The sequence below is a fragment of the Plectropomus leopardus genome, chromosome 9 (genome assembly GCF_026936395.1).
Source record: "Plectropomus leopardus strain MGB_pleo_1.0 chromosome 9, ASM2693639v1, whole genome shotgun sequence".
In the NCBI taxonomy this organism is placed as follows: domain Eukaryota; kingdom Metazoa; phylum Chordata; class Actinopteri; order Perciformes; family Serranidae; genus Plectropomus; species Plectropomus leopardus.
In genome coordinates this window covers 6,549,530-6,569,586 of record NC_142184.1, presented here as the reverse complement: position 1 = coordinate 6,569,586, position 20,057 = coordinate 6,549,530, and the positions used below count along the sequence as shown (strand labels likewise).

At 38.1% G+C, this 20,057-nt stretch overlaps 2 protein-coding genes across 2 annotated transcripts; one reads left to right on the top strand and one right to left on the bottom strand.

The window, feature by feature from the left end:
- Positions 1 to 91: 91 nt before the first annotated feature.
- LOC121947129 (trypsin) lies at positions 92 to 5,387 on the bottom strand. Its single transcript, XM_042492041.2, has 6 exons — positions 5,319 to 5,387; positions 4,701 to 4,767; positions 4,290 to 4,443; positions 2,923 to 3,064; positions 2,581 to 2,838; positions 92 to 1,482 (listed from the first exon to the last, which is right to left on the bottom strand). The coding sequence occupies exons 2-6, from the start codon at positions 4,765 to 4,767 to the stop codon at positions 1,327 to 1,329; spliced, it is 777 nt and encodes a 258-aa protein (XP_042347975.1). The 5' UTR covers positions 5,319 to 5,387; the 3' UTR covers positions 92 to 1,326.
- A 5,233-nt stretch (positions 5,388 to 10,620) lies between these two features.
- Positions 10,621 to 19,613, top strand: LOC121947128 (trypsin). Its single transcript, XM_042492039.2, has 5 exons — positions 10,621 to 10,728; positions 14,574 to 14,733; positions 15,915 to 16,056; positions 16,156 to 16,422; positions 17,337 to 19,613. The coding sequence occupies exons 1-5, from the start codon at positions 10,674 to 10,676 to the stop codon at positions 17,505 to 17,507; spliced, it is 795 nt and encodes a 264-aa protein (XP_042347973.1). The 5' UTR covers positions 10,621 to 10,673; the 3' UTR covers positions 17,508 to 19,613.
- Positions 19,614 to 20,057: the final 444 nt, after the last annotated feature.

The window sequence follows — 20,057 nt, the reverse complement described above, 5'->3', positions numbered from 1 at the left end:
TTATATTTTTATTTTGATGTGAATCATTTCTTTGATTATTGTTGTTTATTGTAATTGTTGTTGATTTTATTTTGTAAAAATGCAAATGTCAATCATACTACGAGGATTTTTAACGTTGATTTGATGTATATGACGTTAAACAAACACTTGGCTTGTTAATGGTTAAACAGAGTTTTTTCAACTGACATTTCCATCACAGGAAGCACTCGCTTTAGATCATAAAGGGAAAATACAGCTTAAGTCATTAAATGCAACCACCAACTCACAATATAAACTACAAGCTACCCAACATAAAACACACTGTTCTGAACAGGCACATCATAAACACCAGTAAAAAAAAAAATTATAAGATATAGGCATTCACAAACATGGCAGTTATCGATAACAAGAGGTAAGCATTAGTGGACATGATGCAGTTATGTGCAACAATTTAAGAGCATTAGCAGACATTGCACAGTCACCCATAAAAAAAACATTATGACATATAAACTAAAGCAGTTCACTGTAATGTTCTGGGAGAAAAAACACATTTTCTCGCATTTATTCTAGCCATAACTCAGGAACATAAGGGGAGACATTTGTTCAGATACTAAATTGGTAATCCTTATCTTGGGTGCCCACCTGGGAACTGTGCTGATCCTATAGATCCTGTGTGAAGATATGAGTGACGCATCCATGTTTTTCTGAGATATTAATGTAAACGGTAACTGCAACTTGACAGAAATCAGATACAGCTCTTTGCAAAAGAGAAACAAGTTATTTTTATTGTCACTGTGAATGGTTTATTCATTCATTCAGTGCTTGCAGTGGTATGAGGAAAGGGTGACCGGTCAGTGTATAGACCCAGTGCTTAAGTATGGTATTCATAAAAATATCAATAAATAGCGCTGAATGATGATTTAATATTACCATTGATTTTAATCATACTGCCCGGCTCTACTGATAATGCTGTTTTAACATATTTTTTTTACAACAATTACTTCTACAACGACTGATAATTAAAATAATAATAATGATAATAACACTAAGTTTATATCTGTGTCTCATTTCTCTATCACAAAAATGAACAGATGAAAATCAACTAATTGTAAGCATTTCCAGAAAACCTTTTGTATAAAAGTGACTGATAATCCTAGCGACATTATAAACTGCTATTAAATTAAGTATGTAAAGTTGACAATTAGTACAACAAAAACAAAAAAAGAAAGTAATAAGTAATGGAACAGGGCATTGAAAATAATGTCGTGAGTAACATATTTGTTTTCAAAATGAATAAATCTAGTAGCCCGTCTCTGCAGGCTGCGTATCGAAGACTGTGTCGAGTGTTCAGGGTGCGTTATTGTAGATAACCCACTTGATCCAGTTGACGTAGTTCCTCACTTTGGTGTAGACTCCAGGGTAGTATGGGTTTGCACAGCTGATACCCCAGGAGACGATGCCCTCGAACTTGCCATTGCAGATAAGAGGACCACCGGAGTCTCCCTGAAGACCGCCAAGACAAAGTGGAGATGATGAACAAACTAAAATACTTGCTGAAAGACGACACACAAGCTGAAGAATAATGAAAAAGGAAATATTTATGTCTGTTGTGATAACATGCACTGTAATCAGAGGTCCTGCAGGTTTGGAAGGTATGTTTTCACCTAAAATGACACCATTTATCACAGCCAGAAACTGTAAAAACAGAAATTAATGTTGGATTTTTACATTTCTGGCAGCCCTTTAACACAACATGTGCTATGATACAGGTTTGTGAAACAAAATTCCATTATTTCCCCAAACTGTCAAGGTTTATTACATTTTCCAAAACTTTTCAAGGCCTGGAAATTGCTTTTTGCTAATTCCATGGCTTTTCCAGGTATTATTTATGACTGTACAAACCATGTAACTAAAGTTGTCAAAAAATTGGAGTTAAGTACAGTAAAAAATCCCAGGAATAAAGAAGAAGAGCAACATTTGCCTCTACATTGTGGTGGAATAGAATTAAAAACACATAACATGGTATTACTTTAGTAAAGTACAAATAATTCAAAACCATATTTAAATATAATCCAATCAATGTGTTTGCAACTTGGCAAGAAATGTCCTGCAAATTGCAAAAAACTGACTGAAGTTTTACAAAATAAAAAAAAAAAATCTAGGGGAAAATGTCCATTCAGCTGTATTTAGAATCATCATCGTAGTGTATTAAAATCATTTTACATAATTATTATCATTTCTTAAACACTTTTCAGGTAATTTTCTTGGCCCCTTTTTTCTGTTATGGGCCTCTGATTTTCAAGTAAATTTATTTCAAAAACTCTTGTGCAAATTTTCAGGTAATTTTCTTGCATTTCATTTATTTATTTTTATTTTACTAATTTTGCTTTTTTTTTTGATCATTTCTGCCAAAGCTGCTAATTGAAAGAAATCAAGACAAGTGCAACATAGAACCCTACAATACACAGCATAAAACATTAATTACAATCAAATCATATGTAATATATGAGCCAACATCATAGGCACTAATTAAAGATATTCGATACAATCATCTGGTACACAGAGCATACAACACATAAAAAACAAAAAGGGAATCTGTACCTGGCATGAATCTTTGCCACCATATCGAGATCCAGCACACATCATCGTTTGTGGTTTAAACCTCCTCCAGTAATAGTAATAGCAGTAAGGAAATACTTCCACATTCACAGCACGGAGAACAGGAGAGAGGATGAAACTATAAATCTGTGTCACACCCCAGCCGCTCACTGTGCAGACGTCACGTCCACGTGGAGGAGCGTTTGCAGAAGGCAGAACAGCTGGCTGGACTTTGGCGTTCAGCTGTGCTGGCCTGCTCAGCTGTAAACAAACCAAAGTTTAGGAAATCCCCCGGTTTGTCCATGAAGTGCATTAAGAGTGGAAAGTGTGCATGTGTATGCTTACCTTGATGATCATGATGTCATTTTCGAATGTCCTGTAGTTATACCCTCCATGGTAAAATATCCTTGAGACATTGAAGACCTGTTCAGGTCCTTCTTGCTTGTACAGGTTGTGTTCACATAACACCACCTGCATCCTGTTCTCCCTGATGGCCAAAACAAGCATAACGTAAAAAATACAGTAAAATACCAGTTTCACATCTTTGCTTTCGAAGTTCTTTACTCATTGTACACTGAAACTTGGAGCAACATCACTTTTCTCATGCTGCTTTCACACATATTTAAACCTTTGAACCTTGAGCAAATTGATGTGATTTCTTTCAAAAATATGGGAAAAAGTTGATAAGAAATGTTTCAAGACATTGGTAGAATTAAAAAAAATTTTTTTTTTTACAAAAGCAAAAAGAAAAATGTCTGGGGACAATAATTAGGGAAAACTATATGTAGAAAGTTCATAATTACACATTGAAGATGATTTTTTTTATTTTTAAACAACTTTTTCCAGACCATTTCCTTGTTTGTTCTTTTTAAAAACTTTAAAAAAATGTTTTTTCAGGTTATTTACTTGTACTTAATTTTAGTACTCTAAAGTATTTATTTATCTATTTTTAAACTAATTTCTTTTGGCATCATTTCTTCTTCGGTTGCTCATTACTTTCTTCCCATTATTCAAGGTGGAGCTTCTAATTCTCATATAATATTGGATGGTTGAATGAATAATGCATCACATATTAATTGGTACATTTTCTGAGTAAAATTCTGAATCTGCAACATAACCACTAACATGTCTCAGTCATGTAAATTTAGTGTTTAAGTATACAGTTGTGGGGATGTTTTGAATGTACAGAGTTTTGAACATGAGCAGAAATCTTACTGAAACACATGTGAGCTATTCAGGTCCAAGAGGTTTATGAATTAATTTATAATTGATTTGTATCAGTGCAACTTGCACATCTAAGAAGGTTATTACCAAAATAAAAGACACAAAGGCGGATGAAAAAGTAAACTGCGCATACATGTGTTGAGCCTGCAGGAAAAACATTAGTGAGAAAAGTTGATATTTAGGAGAAAAAAATAGTCTAAAGCAATCGAGAATGCCTGAGATTACATTTCATTTTTTATTTAAATAGTCACTTATTGTGTGAATTTTGTGCTTTCTTTGTCTAAATTAAGATATTTCCATGATAAATTGGTACAAAATAGCAGAAAATTAAGTGTTTGATGCTCAAAATTGGGGGAGGACACCCACAGCCGGACTTTAATGTGTCCCCACAAATATTGAAATGAAACTTCCTCCCTTGATTCGATTATTATAACATCTCCTAAAAAGAGTGGTGTTTGTAACCTTAACAGTGTGGCATCAGTACTTACGGTCTCCAGCAGTGGGCAGCAGACACCACAAACTGAGGGTGCACTAAGGTCCCTCCACAGTAGTGCTGCCCGCTCTTGGTCTGCAGGGATGCCTGATATTTGACAGAGTACGGCACGACCTCCCAGCCCCCAATTATCCTCGTTGTATGTGTCCCTGTAGACAGCGAGAATAAGTTCTTTACGAGTTCTTTTTGCGAACAAAAATGTTAAATTTATTTTAAGATGACTGCTCTGTAGTCCTCATAATCTGAAAGGCAGTCTTAAGGCCACATATGTAGAGATTTTTCACAGCGTCATGTGAGCCAGCTTTCTGTGAAAGTCCTTTTCAACATGGCTCTACATGTTGAGTCTGGGACTGTACACCTTTCATCATGCACTCAGGAATTAAAATTTTGTGATGAGGGGACTTACTTGATACAGAGAAAGCCAAAAGCAGCAGCACAGTAGAGCTTCGCAGCAGAGTCATGTTTCTGCTCATCTGTAAGGCAGAAACTGGACATTAAATAGATTTTAGGGCCTACAAAAGTAGAAAATGTCCTAAAAAATACTGATATCTTTGCGTGAAATAAAAGAGTTAATGCTTCATTCCCACTTATGGTAGAGTTTTACCTTTTATCAACAGGCTGAGCAAGATTTTTTAATTTGGTGTATTTCATTTTTTTTTTAATTGAACAAAATGCAAAACACTTATTGGACTATGTATGACACCTAAAGGCATTTTATAGATCAAACAGATTTTGCTCTAAGTTACTGAAATTTCAATAAACAATGACAAAAAGTTCACAACCTTATGAAATCAATAGCTAAATCTTATAACTGGTAGGTAACAGTGTAATCAGTACATGTCATTTTGAAACTAAAGTAATTCTAGTTTAATTGTTCATATATATATATATATTACACAAAATAAACTGGTAATATAGGCTCTGTTTTGGTTTAAAAAAAAGCATCTACACTGAAATACGGCCAGTCTTTTGAATATTAACCATTATTTTTTAACAAAAAGGGTTAGAATAACCTTCCACTCACCTGTAAACCTGAACACAGCAACCTTCAGAGTATCTCCAACTGGTGGGACCAATGCTCTCCTGTTGCCTTTTATACTGTTACTGTATCCTTGTCAAAATCTTTTGTTTAAATTATCTTTCCGTCTCATTTTGTACTGTGACCATCTCACGCTGCAACAATGAAACTGACCTACTACATGACAAAGCTAAAGTGTTCTCGTGTATTATGTCTGTTTCTAAGCTCTAGTTTTCTGTTTGCACCTTGGGAGAGGAAGCCACTTTGGAAAGGGAACACCTCCACACACTATCATCATCAGCAGGTTACAGAAAAAACATTTAAATGACCTTGTTGACATGATGAAATTGGCTCAGACTAATTTGTAATAGGGCTGTCGAATTATTTATTTTTGTAAATTGTGATAAATTGCTGAATTTCAATAGTTAATAGCAATTATTAACATTGTTTCATCACATTAACACTTCCATAATTTTGCATTTGAAAAACGTTTTGAAGACCACACTGACAAGGTAAAGCAGTTCCCAGATTGTCTTGATTGGGAATCAACTGACAGCGTTTGCACTTTTTCAGGAGTCTGGTTGAGTTGCTCTCTGTGATTCATGCAGGTCCTGAATGTGTGAAACTATTGTTCCCGGTGACGGTAAGACACGTGACAGATCATAACATGCAAATCCAAGGACATTGCTTAGACTCGGATTTTCCACAATGTTAACCTGTCTGCAGGCAGTTGCCACCCATTTAGCAGCGCTGTCATTAACTTCTTTGATTTAGTTTCATCCACAGGTCTGTAGTGATTCACACACTCCAAAATTGTGCTTTGCCAGCTTTGGTGATGTGTTTGCCTGCTGACATCAGTCTGATTAGCTGCACCTGTGTGCTCAGCTGGTAGCCATTTCAAGACTGCTCAGGGACCAGAAACATGCAGAAATATTCAAATACAGTAGGCGAGAATGACATGTTTATCCTGCATGCAAAAAACTGTATGTTTTTGCACCAAATTGCATGGGACTAACTAAGTAGGCATGTCTGTAAAGGGGGAATTCATAGGTGACCACAGAGCCCATTTTCATCCCTTGAAACGCAGCATAATGTTGCGTCCACACTACATGGACATACGAGGATACAAAACATCAGTTGGCTTATTTCATACTTCGTGTTTTCATAGGATAGGGTAACCTCCACAGCCACATCATCCATTTCTTCGTGGGGGAACCCGAGGCTTTCCCATGGAAGGTGGGTGGTGTATTAATGCCTGTAATACGATGTAATCCTCCTGGTGTGCTACGTGTCTGCCTCCTCCTCCTCCCAGAGAGCCTCCACAGGGAGGTGACAGACACAGGAGGCGTCCTGATCGGATGCCTAAATCACCTCAGCTGGATCTTTTTACATAGTCAGGAGCAGCTGTCCCCAAAACAGGTTTCACCACAAATTAAGCTATTACACAGAAAATCATTGTTGCTAAATGTTTACACTCAGAAACTGGAAATGTGTTATAGCTGACTTAATAACAAGTAGGGCTTGGCGAAATGGAAAAAAGTCTTATCACGATATTTTTTTTTCATATCAGTTGATATCGATACATATCACGAAATACATCAAATCACTATTTCTGTCAAGCTTAAAGGTTCCCTTTTACTTCTAAGTGAGATATGAAGATATCATAAGTTTAATTTTGGTTTAAATATTTATTTTCTGTCAGACATTAAACATGACAAAATATACTGTAGATCAGGCATCACCAACTGGCAGTCTAGTTACTAAAATTTCCTCCTAGCAACGGTCTGAACCTCATACCTAAAATCACTGTCACAATTAATTGAACATTTTACTTTGATTACGGTTAATGAATGATTTTTTTGCTTTCTGCTTTTTGTTGTGGTGTGTTTTTTGTCCTCAGAGTTCACTGACACAGTTTCATTTGACCACGGTGTGTTGGAGTGTAATAATAAGGCAATGTGTCTGTGGCCCCAGGCCCCCAAAACATTACATCTGCCCCTGGTAATAATAATGAGAGCTCAGCATGAGCGGCTGGATTAGACACGGAGCGATGCGTCCTTTTTTTCTTTTTTTTTTATTAATTCATCCAAAGTCTGATTAAACCTGAAACTAACACAAAGTAGTCTGCACAAGTCTAAAGAAGTTACTTTCCACCTCTGCAAATTTGGCTGTTTCAGACACTTCGGCGCTCTGAGGAGAAGCTGCGCTCTGTTTGTCTGTCTCACTGCGCTGAAACGCTGTGGAAGCACATGCAACTCGGTTGTCAAACACTCAGCTGTATTCTGGGGTCAAAGTCGTTCACTGCATTTGGTTCGCTGCGGTGCTATTCTTATTATCATTGGCTTTTCGTGTTATCTGTCAAAACATGGCTGGAATGCGTTCTACTCACATTCTATCGACTATGTCTCATATTTCAATCAAGGAAAAGTTTTTTCGCCATTGATATCGTTATATCGCCCAGCCCTAATAACAAGATTCATCTAAGCTTACTAACAGATGATCCAGTAACTGAGAATTATAAGGGGCAATAAAAGCTGAAATATATAACCTGATGCTGGTTTTTAATGATGTAAACTGAGAATATTTTAAAGAACATGTCACAAATGACAAAAAATGCTAATGACCACAATGATGTCTGTTAGATTATAAGAATTGGATCTTCCAAACACATTATAAACTGCATGAATACTTTTAACAGTGAATTTTCAACACATTCACATCCGAACTCGTCAATTATCTCCCCTTGGTTAGTGCCGCGTATTACAGGCTAGATATCCTCCTGCATTTGTTGTTGACGTTATGAAACAGTGTGCACTCCATAGGGTTTTTTTTAAGCTCCTTAAATTACATTGTTACCAGCAGCATTTCAAAATGCCACCATCCAGCAGCATATCATACTGCCATGACAGGTGCCCTACGGCCAACTGGCGGCGTATCATACCACCTAGAAAGGTGTCTTGTGGCATCAATGTATCTGACACTAAAATCAATGACCAAGCCGCGGCGAATTCAGAATGATGGGCCTGATATGTCCCCACCTTTGTATCAATGTCCATATCATAAAGTATTTTAAAAAAGTGATATATTATTTGACAACACCCAATCTTTTTCAATTGACTGGAATGATCTATTCTTACATAATGAGAATTACCCTTTGACTAGATGAATATATATTTATAATTTATGGTAAGATCTTTTCCCCAGGAGGAAATGCATCAGGTTTGTTTAGGAAGGCAGTGCTGAGTCACTGGTGCTGTTGGAGAAGTGATGACAGTGATACTGGCACTGATAAGACATCAGTGCCTCCCCAGTCTGAAGACTGTAAACTAAGATTATCTCAGGATCTTCACGTCTCCTCTCCAGTGAAACAGTTTTAGAGTCATGAATTATTTATCTTTTAAGTGACTTTGCCAGATTTCTTTTTCTAATGTCAGTGATTGCTAATGTGACAGAATACTGGCAACCCTCACACATTTTTAATTACTCAGGATAAGCTTTGTTTGTTATCTTTGTTAGGTCGTAATAAGGTCAAATATTGCTGTACTGACAGATATTAAAGAAGCTGTATGCAACATTCAGAACACTGAAATAGCAGAATGCCTCAAGCTGCTATTTACAGATAAAATGGCAATGGTATAGTGGTGTTCTGAGCAGAAAATAAAGTAATGCTACCTCTATATAATCAGATTTTTTCTGCTCACGTCTGGCTGCACATTCAAGTTAGTGCATGTGAGTTCTTAAGAGTGGGTTCTGCTTGTTAGCTGACTGCTTCTGCCCTACATTGTGCTCGTACTGCAATTACTACCAGGCCCTCAAAAAGTTAGCTGTGATTTGAAGGCTATTGTCATAATGAACGAACAATGAAATTTCACCTGTTACCTGCAGCCCTGCAGCCACAAAATACTCTTTCACATAGACTTACATGGCAAAGTAGATATCTGTAAATCAGTGGATACATTTTATTGAGCATCACAATCCCCACAAAATGACTCGTTTTTCCATCAGGATTTGACTGATTTGAATTACTTGTATTTGTAAAGTCTAAAACAGCTGCACAACTGATTCATTTTATTTCCATTAAAGTTAGCAGTTTGCTAAACTGTCACACTGTCACTTCACAGTTTCTGCTTGTTAGATGCACACAGTCGTCTTCAAAATGAACTTACAACATCGGAAAAGGACCTCATATATGACTGTATCTGTATCTGTATCTAAGTCTAAACCTAACCATCCATGACTTTGTTGTCTAATCCTAAATTGTGACAGTCTGTGCTGTTTGCCATCTGTTATAAGGACCATGCAGTGTCATCCCACCATGTGCATTTGTTGACATCACAGTAACAGCATCCTAGAGCTTAAACAGCAGCCACAGAAGGATACCTAAAATGTCACAAGTAGACGCATAAGGTCACTGACAGAGCAGTGGGATGAGAACCTTTTGGATGGTCGCACACAGCACCTCTAAAAAAGCATTTTAACTTAATAAAACAATGAAAGAGTGTATTGACAATAAGCACAGAGTTATACACAGAGGAGTTTTGGGATTAGAGCGTTATGATTTGTGTCATACAGATGACTTTTCAGAGATGAATGTGAGAACAGTGAGCTGGCAGCAATGTGCAATGATGACAGCACTCGGACTGAGGAGCGGGTCATGCGGAAAAAAGCAGTGGTCAGCGCTCAGGGGATGTGAGAGCATGGCTATAGCTATCAGTATCAGGGAGGGCAACAGAGAGGGCTATTAGCCGGCGGAGGTCAGGAACTCCGCAGAGGGATGGCAGCAGTGATGAGACCTGTCCTAGAATAGATGTGGAGCAGCAGCGCTGATTCGACCTGGTCGGATATAAAAGCTTTTGCTGCTCGTCATCAGTCAAAACCCTCATTAATCCTTCCTGGGGAGCTCAGCGAGGGGAGACAGTGCAGTGATGAAGAGCTCCAGAGACCCTTACTGTTGCTCCTTTCATTTATGACGACAGCAGATGGTTTGATCCACTTTACAAACCGCAATGTGTCAACTCACGCTGATCAGTGGCTGCACAATAACATGATGAAACTGGCAACACAAGTTTCACCTTTATTGTGACAGTTAACGGGGCCTCCAGTAAACAGGGTGATTACAGAAACAATAATGAAGACGTACAGGACAGCTTGAATAGGTCATGGAAGAGGTGAGGCAAGGGGCTGAGCTGGGGAAGTTTCAATTATACATCAGTACAGGACAAGGTGGTGGCCATGGAAACGGAAATAGGAACTATAAGAAACCTGAGAGTGCAGGTGTGATGCCTTCTCGTTAAGATTAGACAAGGAGCTCACAGTTAAAGTGTCACTCCGAGGGTAGACTGCTCCTCTCATTGTCTCACTATGGACCTGCCATCTTTATTGTTTTTCATATTTTTGGACATTCTGGCTGTAAACTGTAAGTAAGCTTCTTTATCTTATATTTATTTATGCATGAAAGAGCTTTAATTGAAGGTAAGCCTCTGGGGTTACAGTGACAGGAAAGTTAGGATGCAGACAATTCTGGGTTCATAAATTGAATGTGTATCTAATGTGCTATAAGCATCCCTTCTATCAATGTTTTAAAAGATCCCTTTTAGCTGTGGTACTTGCAGTTTTGATGCTCCCTTGAGACAGTCTTTGGACAGAAAAAGTTTGACCCAGAGCCATATTCATCTGAGCATGACTGATTTTCTCAACTTTAAATCATAACTAACCAGCAGAGTTATAGAAGAAGGGCAGAACTGGCACAGATTGTACCACAAGATTCAAGTTTATTTCATTTCTTTAGCACTTAGCAAAAAAAAAGATTTTGCACTGAGGTACTTCACAAAGGCAGACACACAAGGATAGAGACATAATAGTCCAAATTTAAATTAATCTCTTAAAACCCGGGTAAAATGGACTGATTTCTTTCAAAAACATTTGACGAAGGCAGTGGTCCAAAATAACCAAGAAAGTGCTAAGGTTCAAGAAAATCACCTGAAAAGAATGGTGAAATAAAAAAAAGAAAAGGATATCACTGGAAAAAAAGTGCTTAATAATTGTAAAAATTATGCAAAATATTAAGAAATATAAAATTAGAATAAATGTAGTTTCCTCTGTGATTTTCCATACCTAAAATAATAATAATAATAATAATAATAATAATAATAATCCAAAATTTCTTGCAAATAACAAGCAACTTGGCATTTCATGCTTGTTGCCCATTTGTTCAGGGTTCAAAGGGTTAAACACAATATAAACACTGGGAATCAGGTCATACAAAAAAAGCCAGAGAATAAAAATAGGTCTTAAGGTGCGTCCTTTTAGATACCTAAAATGAAATGATGAGAATTTGAACCCAGCATAATTTTATCCATATTTGTAAAATATAGCTCGGCTCACCCATGTTCAGTTTTCTATATTGACACTTTTTCGATGTTAATGCTGCTGGCTACTGTTTGTTGCTGGTTCTATTATTCACATTTTAAAGTTCCATTTAACACTTTACTATGAATCAGTAACATGATTTAAAATACCTGTAGCATGCACATTGTTACTCTGTGCATAAAGGATTTTTCAGAGATAAAGAGCTTTTGAAAAGAGAAGGTCAGTAAAAGTGTGCTTATTCACCAAAAGAATTTGAAACCCCACAGACAAGACAAGAAGGCAAAAAACAAAATAACAATAAGTCATTGTGGACGACACCTCCTTTTGTGCCTGACAGTCACAGAGATAAAAAGTAAAAGGAGACTCAGATAGGCATCTTGAATTGGACCAAACAGCATCAGCAATGCTGGAGAGTGATAAACTTTAACTAATTTTAGTTTGTGAGAATATAAAAAAAATGTTGTCTGTTTTAATCGGGAGGGATTACATATAATTGATTTGCTTAAAGGTTTATCAGTGTGCACAGTAATCCATTAAACATTATTCTATTCAGTTTAGCCCATATTGTGCACAATAGGAGATACACTGTTCAAGCTTCAGTTTCAAGGTCATTACATAACGCTTTTAATGCACCTCTATGCGTGTGTGTGTATATAGCACACACACCCAGTTCATGCCATGAACACTGTATAGTGTTACCGTTTTGCTCTTGACACGCATCACCTACCTGCTAATTATAGCAGGGTCAATAATTGGGGCAGTAATGAGAGAGTGTCGTTTCATCACTGATGGGATTTCTGTGTCCGAATGTGTTCTCAGTCACTGTGATGTACACTTTGGGTTTTTAGGATCAAAGTTTCAGATGTTTACAGTGTAGATACTCTCAGGGCTGCAGCCAGGATTTAAGAAATATTGAGATCATGAAAGTGGCCAAAAGTTCCCTAACGTCTCTGAAGTTTTTGTATTGTTCATATTTTCTTTTTATTCAGTAAACTGTTGAACAGTTTTATTTCCCAGGGTAAATGCCTGCTGTGTCAAAGCCTGCTTTGTACTGCCAGGAATAAAATTCTGATGTTGCAACACTGAATCCTAAAAGTTGACAAATGGAACCAAGTAACTGAACCAAGTGACTGAATTGTAAAATGTTAAGTGTTTCTTGGGTTATTACCTCTATAAGAAGTTTTATGAAGCGTGCAATACCTTTAAAATATGTCCAAGCTCTCCCAGTTAGGGTTAAAGTTAAACTGAAAAAAAAAAAATTGCAGTGGAAGGAAGTAGGAAGTATTTAAAACCTTTACCTGTGGTAAAAAAAAACCTCAGCAGCGATGTCTCTTTCCAGAAATCTGACCCGCTTAATCAAGATAATCCACAGACTTTTTTGTGAGCAGTTTCATGTAGGAACTGTTTTCTTTCGACCAAATTACACCCGCTTAATTTATCATGAAGGAACTGTGCATCTACTCATGGACCAAAGGCTCGTGCTTGTGATAGCATGAAATGTAAACATTCAGTTTCTTCTCACTGAGCATTAAATATTGATGCTTTTTCATGCCCCTCTGTGTGTGATATCGACGGCAAAGGCATCCTTTAGCATCTTAATGAGATGCACCGGCCTTTCAGCCAAACCCAATGTAAACCTGTCTGCAGCAACACTTCACTCTGAGAGCAACCACGTGGTATAAAGAAGATAAAGTCGAGAAAGTAGCATTGGGTGGGAACAAAGTCTTTTATCCAGGAGACCACAGTTTGTGTTCCTTACACAATTTACGTATAGTCATTGTGCAACAAAATCACTAATTTGACGTCACATTATGTTATGTAACTGACACACTTATTTTAACCCGAAATAATTATAATAATGATCTTAAAAAAACAAAATCTCATCAAGTCGTTTTATTTCCTAAACCCAACCATAACCATTTCACATTAACCACGTATTACAATGTGTTTCAGCTGTGCATCGCATCAATAAGCTAAAGGTTGCCTTGCCTTGTTAATAGCTATGAGCACCGAGAGGCATGACAAAGCATCGGTATTTGACGACCTGGGAACGGGATTAAACATTAATAGCGTCGTCTTTGGCTGAGCTGTAGCCAGCTTAGTGGTGCTAGTTGAGCTGGCAGTAGATGAATGTTTCGGGTTTTTTTTGTGATACAGTTGGTGGATGTAGTTCGGCAGAAAGAGAAAATAGTTCCTCCATGAAACTGCTCACAACAAGGTCTGTGGATTATCTTAGTATTCGGGTCATGATTCTGGTAGTAGATATTGCTGTTGCTGAGTTTTTTAAATGTTTTTTTTTTTTTTGGCGCATTGAGTACCACAAGACAAGTGCCATCTAGTTCCCCTATATTTGAGAAAAAGGCAGACATTTTTACAGCCATTATCTCCGACACTCACCAATTTACACCAAAACAAAACAATCTAGATTGATAAATAACACTACAGGTAAGAGGAACAACATCTAACCTTGATTTGGGGATGAAGTGTCCCTTCAAGAATCTCACTTAGGTTACTTTCTAGCTCTGCTATTTAGGATTTAAACCACTTAATGAAGAGCAAAAATCCAAATTAAGTCAGTGTATCATCTCCAGACTTCACATCAGAGATATAATGATAGTCAGACCCGACCTTATTGTGAATCAATGAACCTCAGAGCTGACATTGTTTTTCATTGATCTGCGAAGACGCATCTGTGCACTGAAGTCAGCTGCTCTTTATGTCTTTTGTTGTTCTTGCTGATGCTGCAGCCGCAGTAATCATGTTACAATTGTGTGAGCTCCTTATGGACTGTAATATGTGTTTCTCTCTCTAAATCCAACCTAAACTCGTCTTTATTTTCCTGTGTGTTTGTGTGTGTGTGTGTGTGTGTGTGTGCGTGCGTGTGTGTCGCAGGTCAAGAGAAGCCACAGGAGCGTATAGTGGGAGGATACGCACCAGTTCCATATTCAATCAAGAACATGGTGTCAATACAGACGATACTGCGTCAGCACATATGTGGAGGCTCCTTGATAAATAAGTACTGGGTAATCACAGCAGCGCACTGTAACATTGGGTGAGCTTTTTTTTTCTGTGTTTGATTTACTTGACTATAAAAACACATAACCTCACAATAATAAAGTGGTAAACAAACCTCAGGTTACAGTATACTGTGCACCTGTGTGTCCTGATTCAGCTTTTTGTAAAGAAGTTTTGCAGCAATAAAAGGCTTACTGTCATATGATGTCCTGTTTCGTACAGGATTTCTTTAGCAGATCCAGTAATTTCGAGCCATATCAGATAGTCACTTCTGCAAGTTATCGAGACTGAGAGAAAGCGCATGAAAGTGATACAAGCACTTCGTTAACAATGGAGGTCTGTGGTACTGGGACCACTCACAACACACTTTCATATAGATTACAAACATTTCAGCTCATAAGGAAGCAATCAAACCAGACAATGTTTGGTGTTTACTACAGACTCTAGGGTTACAAGAGTACATCAGCAAACTGATATTGGCCTTTTGTTAAATGACAAGTAAAATGTAAAAGTAAAAGTCACGAAAGTCAAGGAGATGTTGAGTGAGACTTTCATTCCTGAAACTTTTGGGTTTCACTTTGGCTCTCTGTATTAGGAGGTGTCCAATCCTTGCTACTTTTTTGCTATATTTTGCTATATTTTTCTATTTTTTCAACACCCTGGCCCTTCCTGCTGAAGCATGACTTTTCTACGATAGACAAGCACTTATTAACACCCAGAAAAGTTGTGTGGGGTTTTGACTGAATGCAGCAGATCGTGGGAGAATCCCCACCAATGACAGAGACTGAGCAGCCAGTCAGACCAGAGGGAAAAAACAAAGCCAAAAGCGTCGGATGAAGAGAGGGAGGAGAGCTGGCATTAGGGTGAGGCTGACCTGACTTGGACCAAGAGCTGTTCCTCTACCAAGCCTTCTTCTGGCTAATGTCTGGTCGCAGGGGAGTGGAGTGGATGAGATGTGATTGAGACTCACTCAGCAACGCGAGTTGGGAGTGCAGAAACTGCAGAAACTGAATGATGCCACCACATGTAGAAAAACAAGTTCATGCTTTCTTGCTGATACAGCAAAAAGCAAAAAAGTGTGGCGTCATATTCAACAGACATAGATTCCAAAATGTTGAACTGTTCCCTTAATTAAACAAGAACTATTTACAAGCTAACATACTATCTTATAATCTGCTTTACACCATGTTGACTCTGATTTGCTTTGTATCTCTGCAGGGTACAGAAAATGATGGTAGTAGCAGGAGACTACTCTCTGACCATCTACGAGGGCACAGAGCAAGAAATCCTGCCCCAACTGTTGGTTCCCCACCCTGACTATGACAGCGACACCGACAACAATGACATTATGCTTATAAAGGTACCAAGTGGACTCTTGTTGGTCCATTTTTAGAAGCTGTACTCTATTTGTTGCCTCCATATGTCTGTTTACTGATCACACTGTCCACCATCTCTCCAGCTGAGGGCACCAGTCTACCTGAACAACTACGTCTCCGTCGCTTTGTTGCCCCGGCAGGACGCCTCCATAGCGGAGGGCAGACTATGCCGAGTGTCAGGCTGGGGATACACCAGCGCCACTGGAGGCCAGATCCCCTCTACCCTTCGAACTGTTAAGCTGCCCATCGTCTCTACAGAAAAATGCAACAGCAGTGAGTCCTTCAATGGCAAAATCACAGAAAACATGCTCTGCGCTGGCTTCAGTGCTGGTGGGAAGGACGCCTGTCAGGTAAGAGGACTTGGATATGTTACTAGTTAGTTAGTTAAGTAGTTAGTTAGTAGTTACTCTGCAGTTACTTTGTTTGTCTAAATGTATTGGCTGCATGGGAAATAAGAGATATTGAATTGGGAGTCCTCCTCTATTTAAATTATTACTTAAGTCCCCAAATGATCATTTGTATATCAATCACTCACCCCATGTTAAAAAACATGATAAAACATTTTTTTCAAAACTAAGAAAAGTCTTGATGAACTGAAGGAAAGGGGGTCCAAGTTTAACAACAGAAAATTTGTATCAAAACATTCGTTTACAAACTCTCACAGAACTCGTGCAGAAAAATCCAAGTCTTATTTATCCAGTCGTACACTCAGTATTCTGGATCACTGAGTCTGGAGTCTGGATTTGAAGAGAACATAGATAAGTTTTACTATCATGTCACTTTTCCACTATTGCATTATTTATGATGATGTATGTTGGTTGTGCTGCCTACTGCTGTAAACCAAATTGCCGCTTTGGGACATTGAAGACTTCTAAACTAAAGTATTTTACGGTATTGACGCTGTAAAATAATGGTACGCAACTCAATGAGCAGAAAAGCATACGATTAGATGAGATGAGACTTGGATTATACTGCATGAGCTTTGTGTGAGTTTCTAAACTGATGCTATGATATAGTTTTGCTGTTAAATGTTGCCCCCCATCAACCAATAAATTATTATGTTTGCCTTTTTTGAGGAGGCATGAGAGAAAAATGGAAATTTTCCTCAAGAATTCCAGGAAACATGGACTGACTAACTGATATACAAATGGTCATTTTGTGAGTAAAGTATTTCTTTAAGTTTCTTTTATTGTCAAATGTAACTCTGGTCAGAAGGCTGGATGAATACAATCATCCCCGATCGTCCTCTCTCCTGCTATTTCAGGGGGACTCTGGGGGTCCACTTGTGTGTGAGGGCCGGGTCTATGGCTTGGTGTCCTGGGGGACAGGATGTGCTGAGCCCCAGTTTCCTGGAGTCTACACTGCCGTGTCCAAGTTTCGCAGGTGGATAGACAACACCATATTTAGCTACTACAGCAGGTGTAAAAACAATTAAAACACAGTGTTACTGAAAACAAACAAACAAAAAAAAAAAACTCAGTGGAGATTTGAGGTTCTACATTTCAATTTCTTTGGTTTAATATTTGTATCACGCAAATAATGCATTTTTCAGAATGTTGATTTATTTCTTTAAGTTTTCAAGCTTGAATACTTATCATGTCTGTTGTTGCTGATCTGTTTGAAGCATTTCAAAAACAAAAATGTCGAATCATAATATACCAACTCCCCTCTGATTAAAAAAGGACATACTGACCACATTTTCACAACATGAAGAATGAGGTGCCATATCACTGCTTAAATTGCTCAGGCTCACTACTAAAGGGTGAAATATTTGAAATGCTGTGAAAAAGTGTATGCACAATTTCACCTATAGGTTAAACCAGTAGTACAACTGCAACATCACAGATCACATGAGCATTCAATGCTCCGGACACAGGCGATTAACACAATAACAGCAACAACACAATATAATTCAATCCAATATAGTGACCGTGAAAAAAACCCCATAACATTTATGAAGCCAGAAATGTTTAGTTTTGTTAAAGGGACAGTTCAACTCCAAAATAAAAAAATACATGTTTTCCCTCTCACCTATAGTGCTATTTATCAGTGTAGATTGTTTTCGTGTGAGTTGCAGAGTGTTGGAGTTATCGGCCTTAGAGATGTCTGCCTTCTCTTCAAAATAATGGAACTAGTTGGCACTCAGCTTGTGGTGCTCAAAGTGCTAACAAAAAAAACTAAAAAAAAAAATAACTTTGAAGAACTTAATAGCAATGTCTCTTTCCAGAAATCATGACCTGGTTACTCAAGATAAACCACAGACCTTGTTGTTACCAGTTTCATGTGGAGCTAAACTACACCCACCAGCCATATCACTGCACAGAAGGAAGCATGCATCTACTGGTCACCCAGTCAGTCCAAACTTGTCAAAACCTGACACTTAGTGAGTGGCCCTCGTTGTCATATACTAATGCACCGAGCAATCCTTTAGCAGCAGTGTGGTGGTGGTGGCATTTTTTGACTCTTCAAGCAACTGCCATAGTAAAAAGAGCAAGAAAGTCTGAATAGAGCGGGAGGGATAAACTCTGGACTTTCACACAGGAGACCACTGTTTGTGTCCTATGACAAACATTTTTGCATGCTTTCAACAAGCAGAAACGGCACATATCCTGTTTAGTTTATTTTGAAAAGACATAATGCATCAAATGAGTGTTAACTGACATGCAGTCAGTTGGTGTCCAAAACTGATGCAGGTGGGGTTCTTACGTGTTGTTAACTGGGTCATGTTTCCTGTAAAGACACATTGCTGTTGAGTTCTTCAAATTTTTTTTTTTTTTCACTTTGAGCACCACAATTTGAGTGCCATCTACTTTCATTATATCAGTGAAAAAGCAGACATCTCAACAGGTAAAATAGATTTCTGCTGGCAAGCACTCGCCGACTCACACCAAAAGAATCAAAATAATAAATAGCTTTATAGGTGAGGGGAAAAACATATTTTGATTTTAGGTTTAATTGCCCCTTTAACAACTGAGCTGAATTGATAACGAAACTATTTCAGTAATCAATCGTTTTTCGCACTTGTTTGTGAGTTTGTGAGTATTGGACTGCGGAAACAAACACCAAATGGTAAAATTAATGCTTTTTATCAACTCTGTTTATACTGAATGAAGGCAAAATAATGCACAAATGTTTAAATTTATTCCTTACAGTCACATATAATCAGCATAAGACCATTAATGCGCACAGAATTTCTGTCTATCTGAATGTGAAATAACTCAGTTACAGTGATTAGGAATCTATATTTTTTTGTGTGTGGATGCGTGCAAGTGTGTGTGCATGTGTGTGTGGTGGAGGACGACAAAGATGCTGCTGTTTTTCCTGAGTTTAATGAGTGAATCACTGATTGCTGCCAATTTCATGTGGTGTATTTGGGGAGTGGTAGTGTTATACATGTGGCACTATGCAATATGCACCTTTAAGTGTGAGAGTTGAAGAAATGCATGCAAGTAGGAAAAAAAAAGAGAGAGACTGAAATTGTAAATGTGCTATAAAACAATGACATGAACTGTGGTGTTTTATACACTTTAATAAATTACTGGTCATCCCACTCTCTGGCTGATGTCTTAATTTGTAATTACAACTCCGTTATCGCGGCTCAGAGGCTTGTTGCCACTCCTCTGTAGTGGAGACTTTTAACAACGGATTACGCAAGCCTGTTTGGAAAGATAACTCCTAAAGCCTCCATGCTGTGTCACTTATGCAGCAGGTCGGTAAAGCCATTACAGAAAGACATTTAATAAGTAACTACCCCGATTAAACTTTAAAAACTACAGCAATCCCTTTTGGTGTATAGAGTGTAAGTCTTGGTTGCTTGTCACTAGCTCCTCTATAACAGCTGATGAATGATCCCAAAAGAGGACTACCGTCATGAAATATGCATAGAGCCAGTCTTCACTCTGAGCAATCTGTGTAATGGCTGCAAGGCGCCGCTGCCTCGGCCAACAGTGATTCCCGTAAAGACGAGGCTACAGCCAGGTGAAAT

Bases quoted from the DNA above. Each gene is read 5' to 3' on its own strand.
- LOC121947129 (XM_042492041.2), bottom strand. From the start codon at position 4,767: ATGAGCAGAAACATGACTCTGCTGCGAAGCTCTACTGTGCTGCTGCTT. The intron at 2,839-2,922 runs GTAAGCATACAC...GTTTGTTTACAG, and splicing joins ATGACATCATGATCATCAAG to CTGAGCAGGCCAGCACAGCT. The intron at 1,483-2,580 runs GTACAGATTCCC...GGCGGTCTTCAG, and splicing joins GTGGCAAAGATTCATGCCAG to GGAGACTCCGGTGGTCCTCT.
- LOC121947128 (XM_042492039.2), top strand. From the start codon at position 10,674: ATGGACCTGCCATCTTTATTGTTTTTCATATTTTTGGACATTCTGGCT. The intron at 10,729-14,573 runs GTAAGTAAGCTT...TGTGTGTCGCAG, and splicing joins GGACATTCTGGCTGTAAACT to GTCAAGAGAAGCCACAGGAG. The intron at 16,057-16,155 runs GTACCAAGTGGA...CCATCTCTCCAG, and splicing joins ATGACATTATGCTTATAAAG to CTGAGGGCACCAGTCTACCT.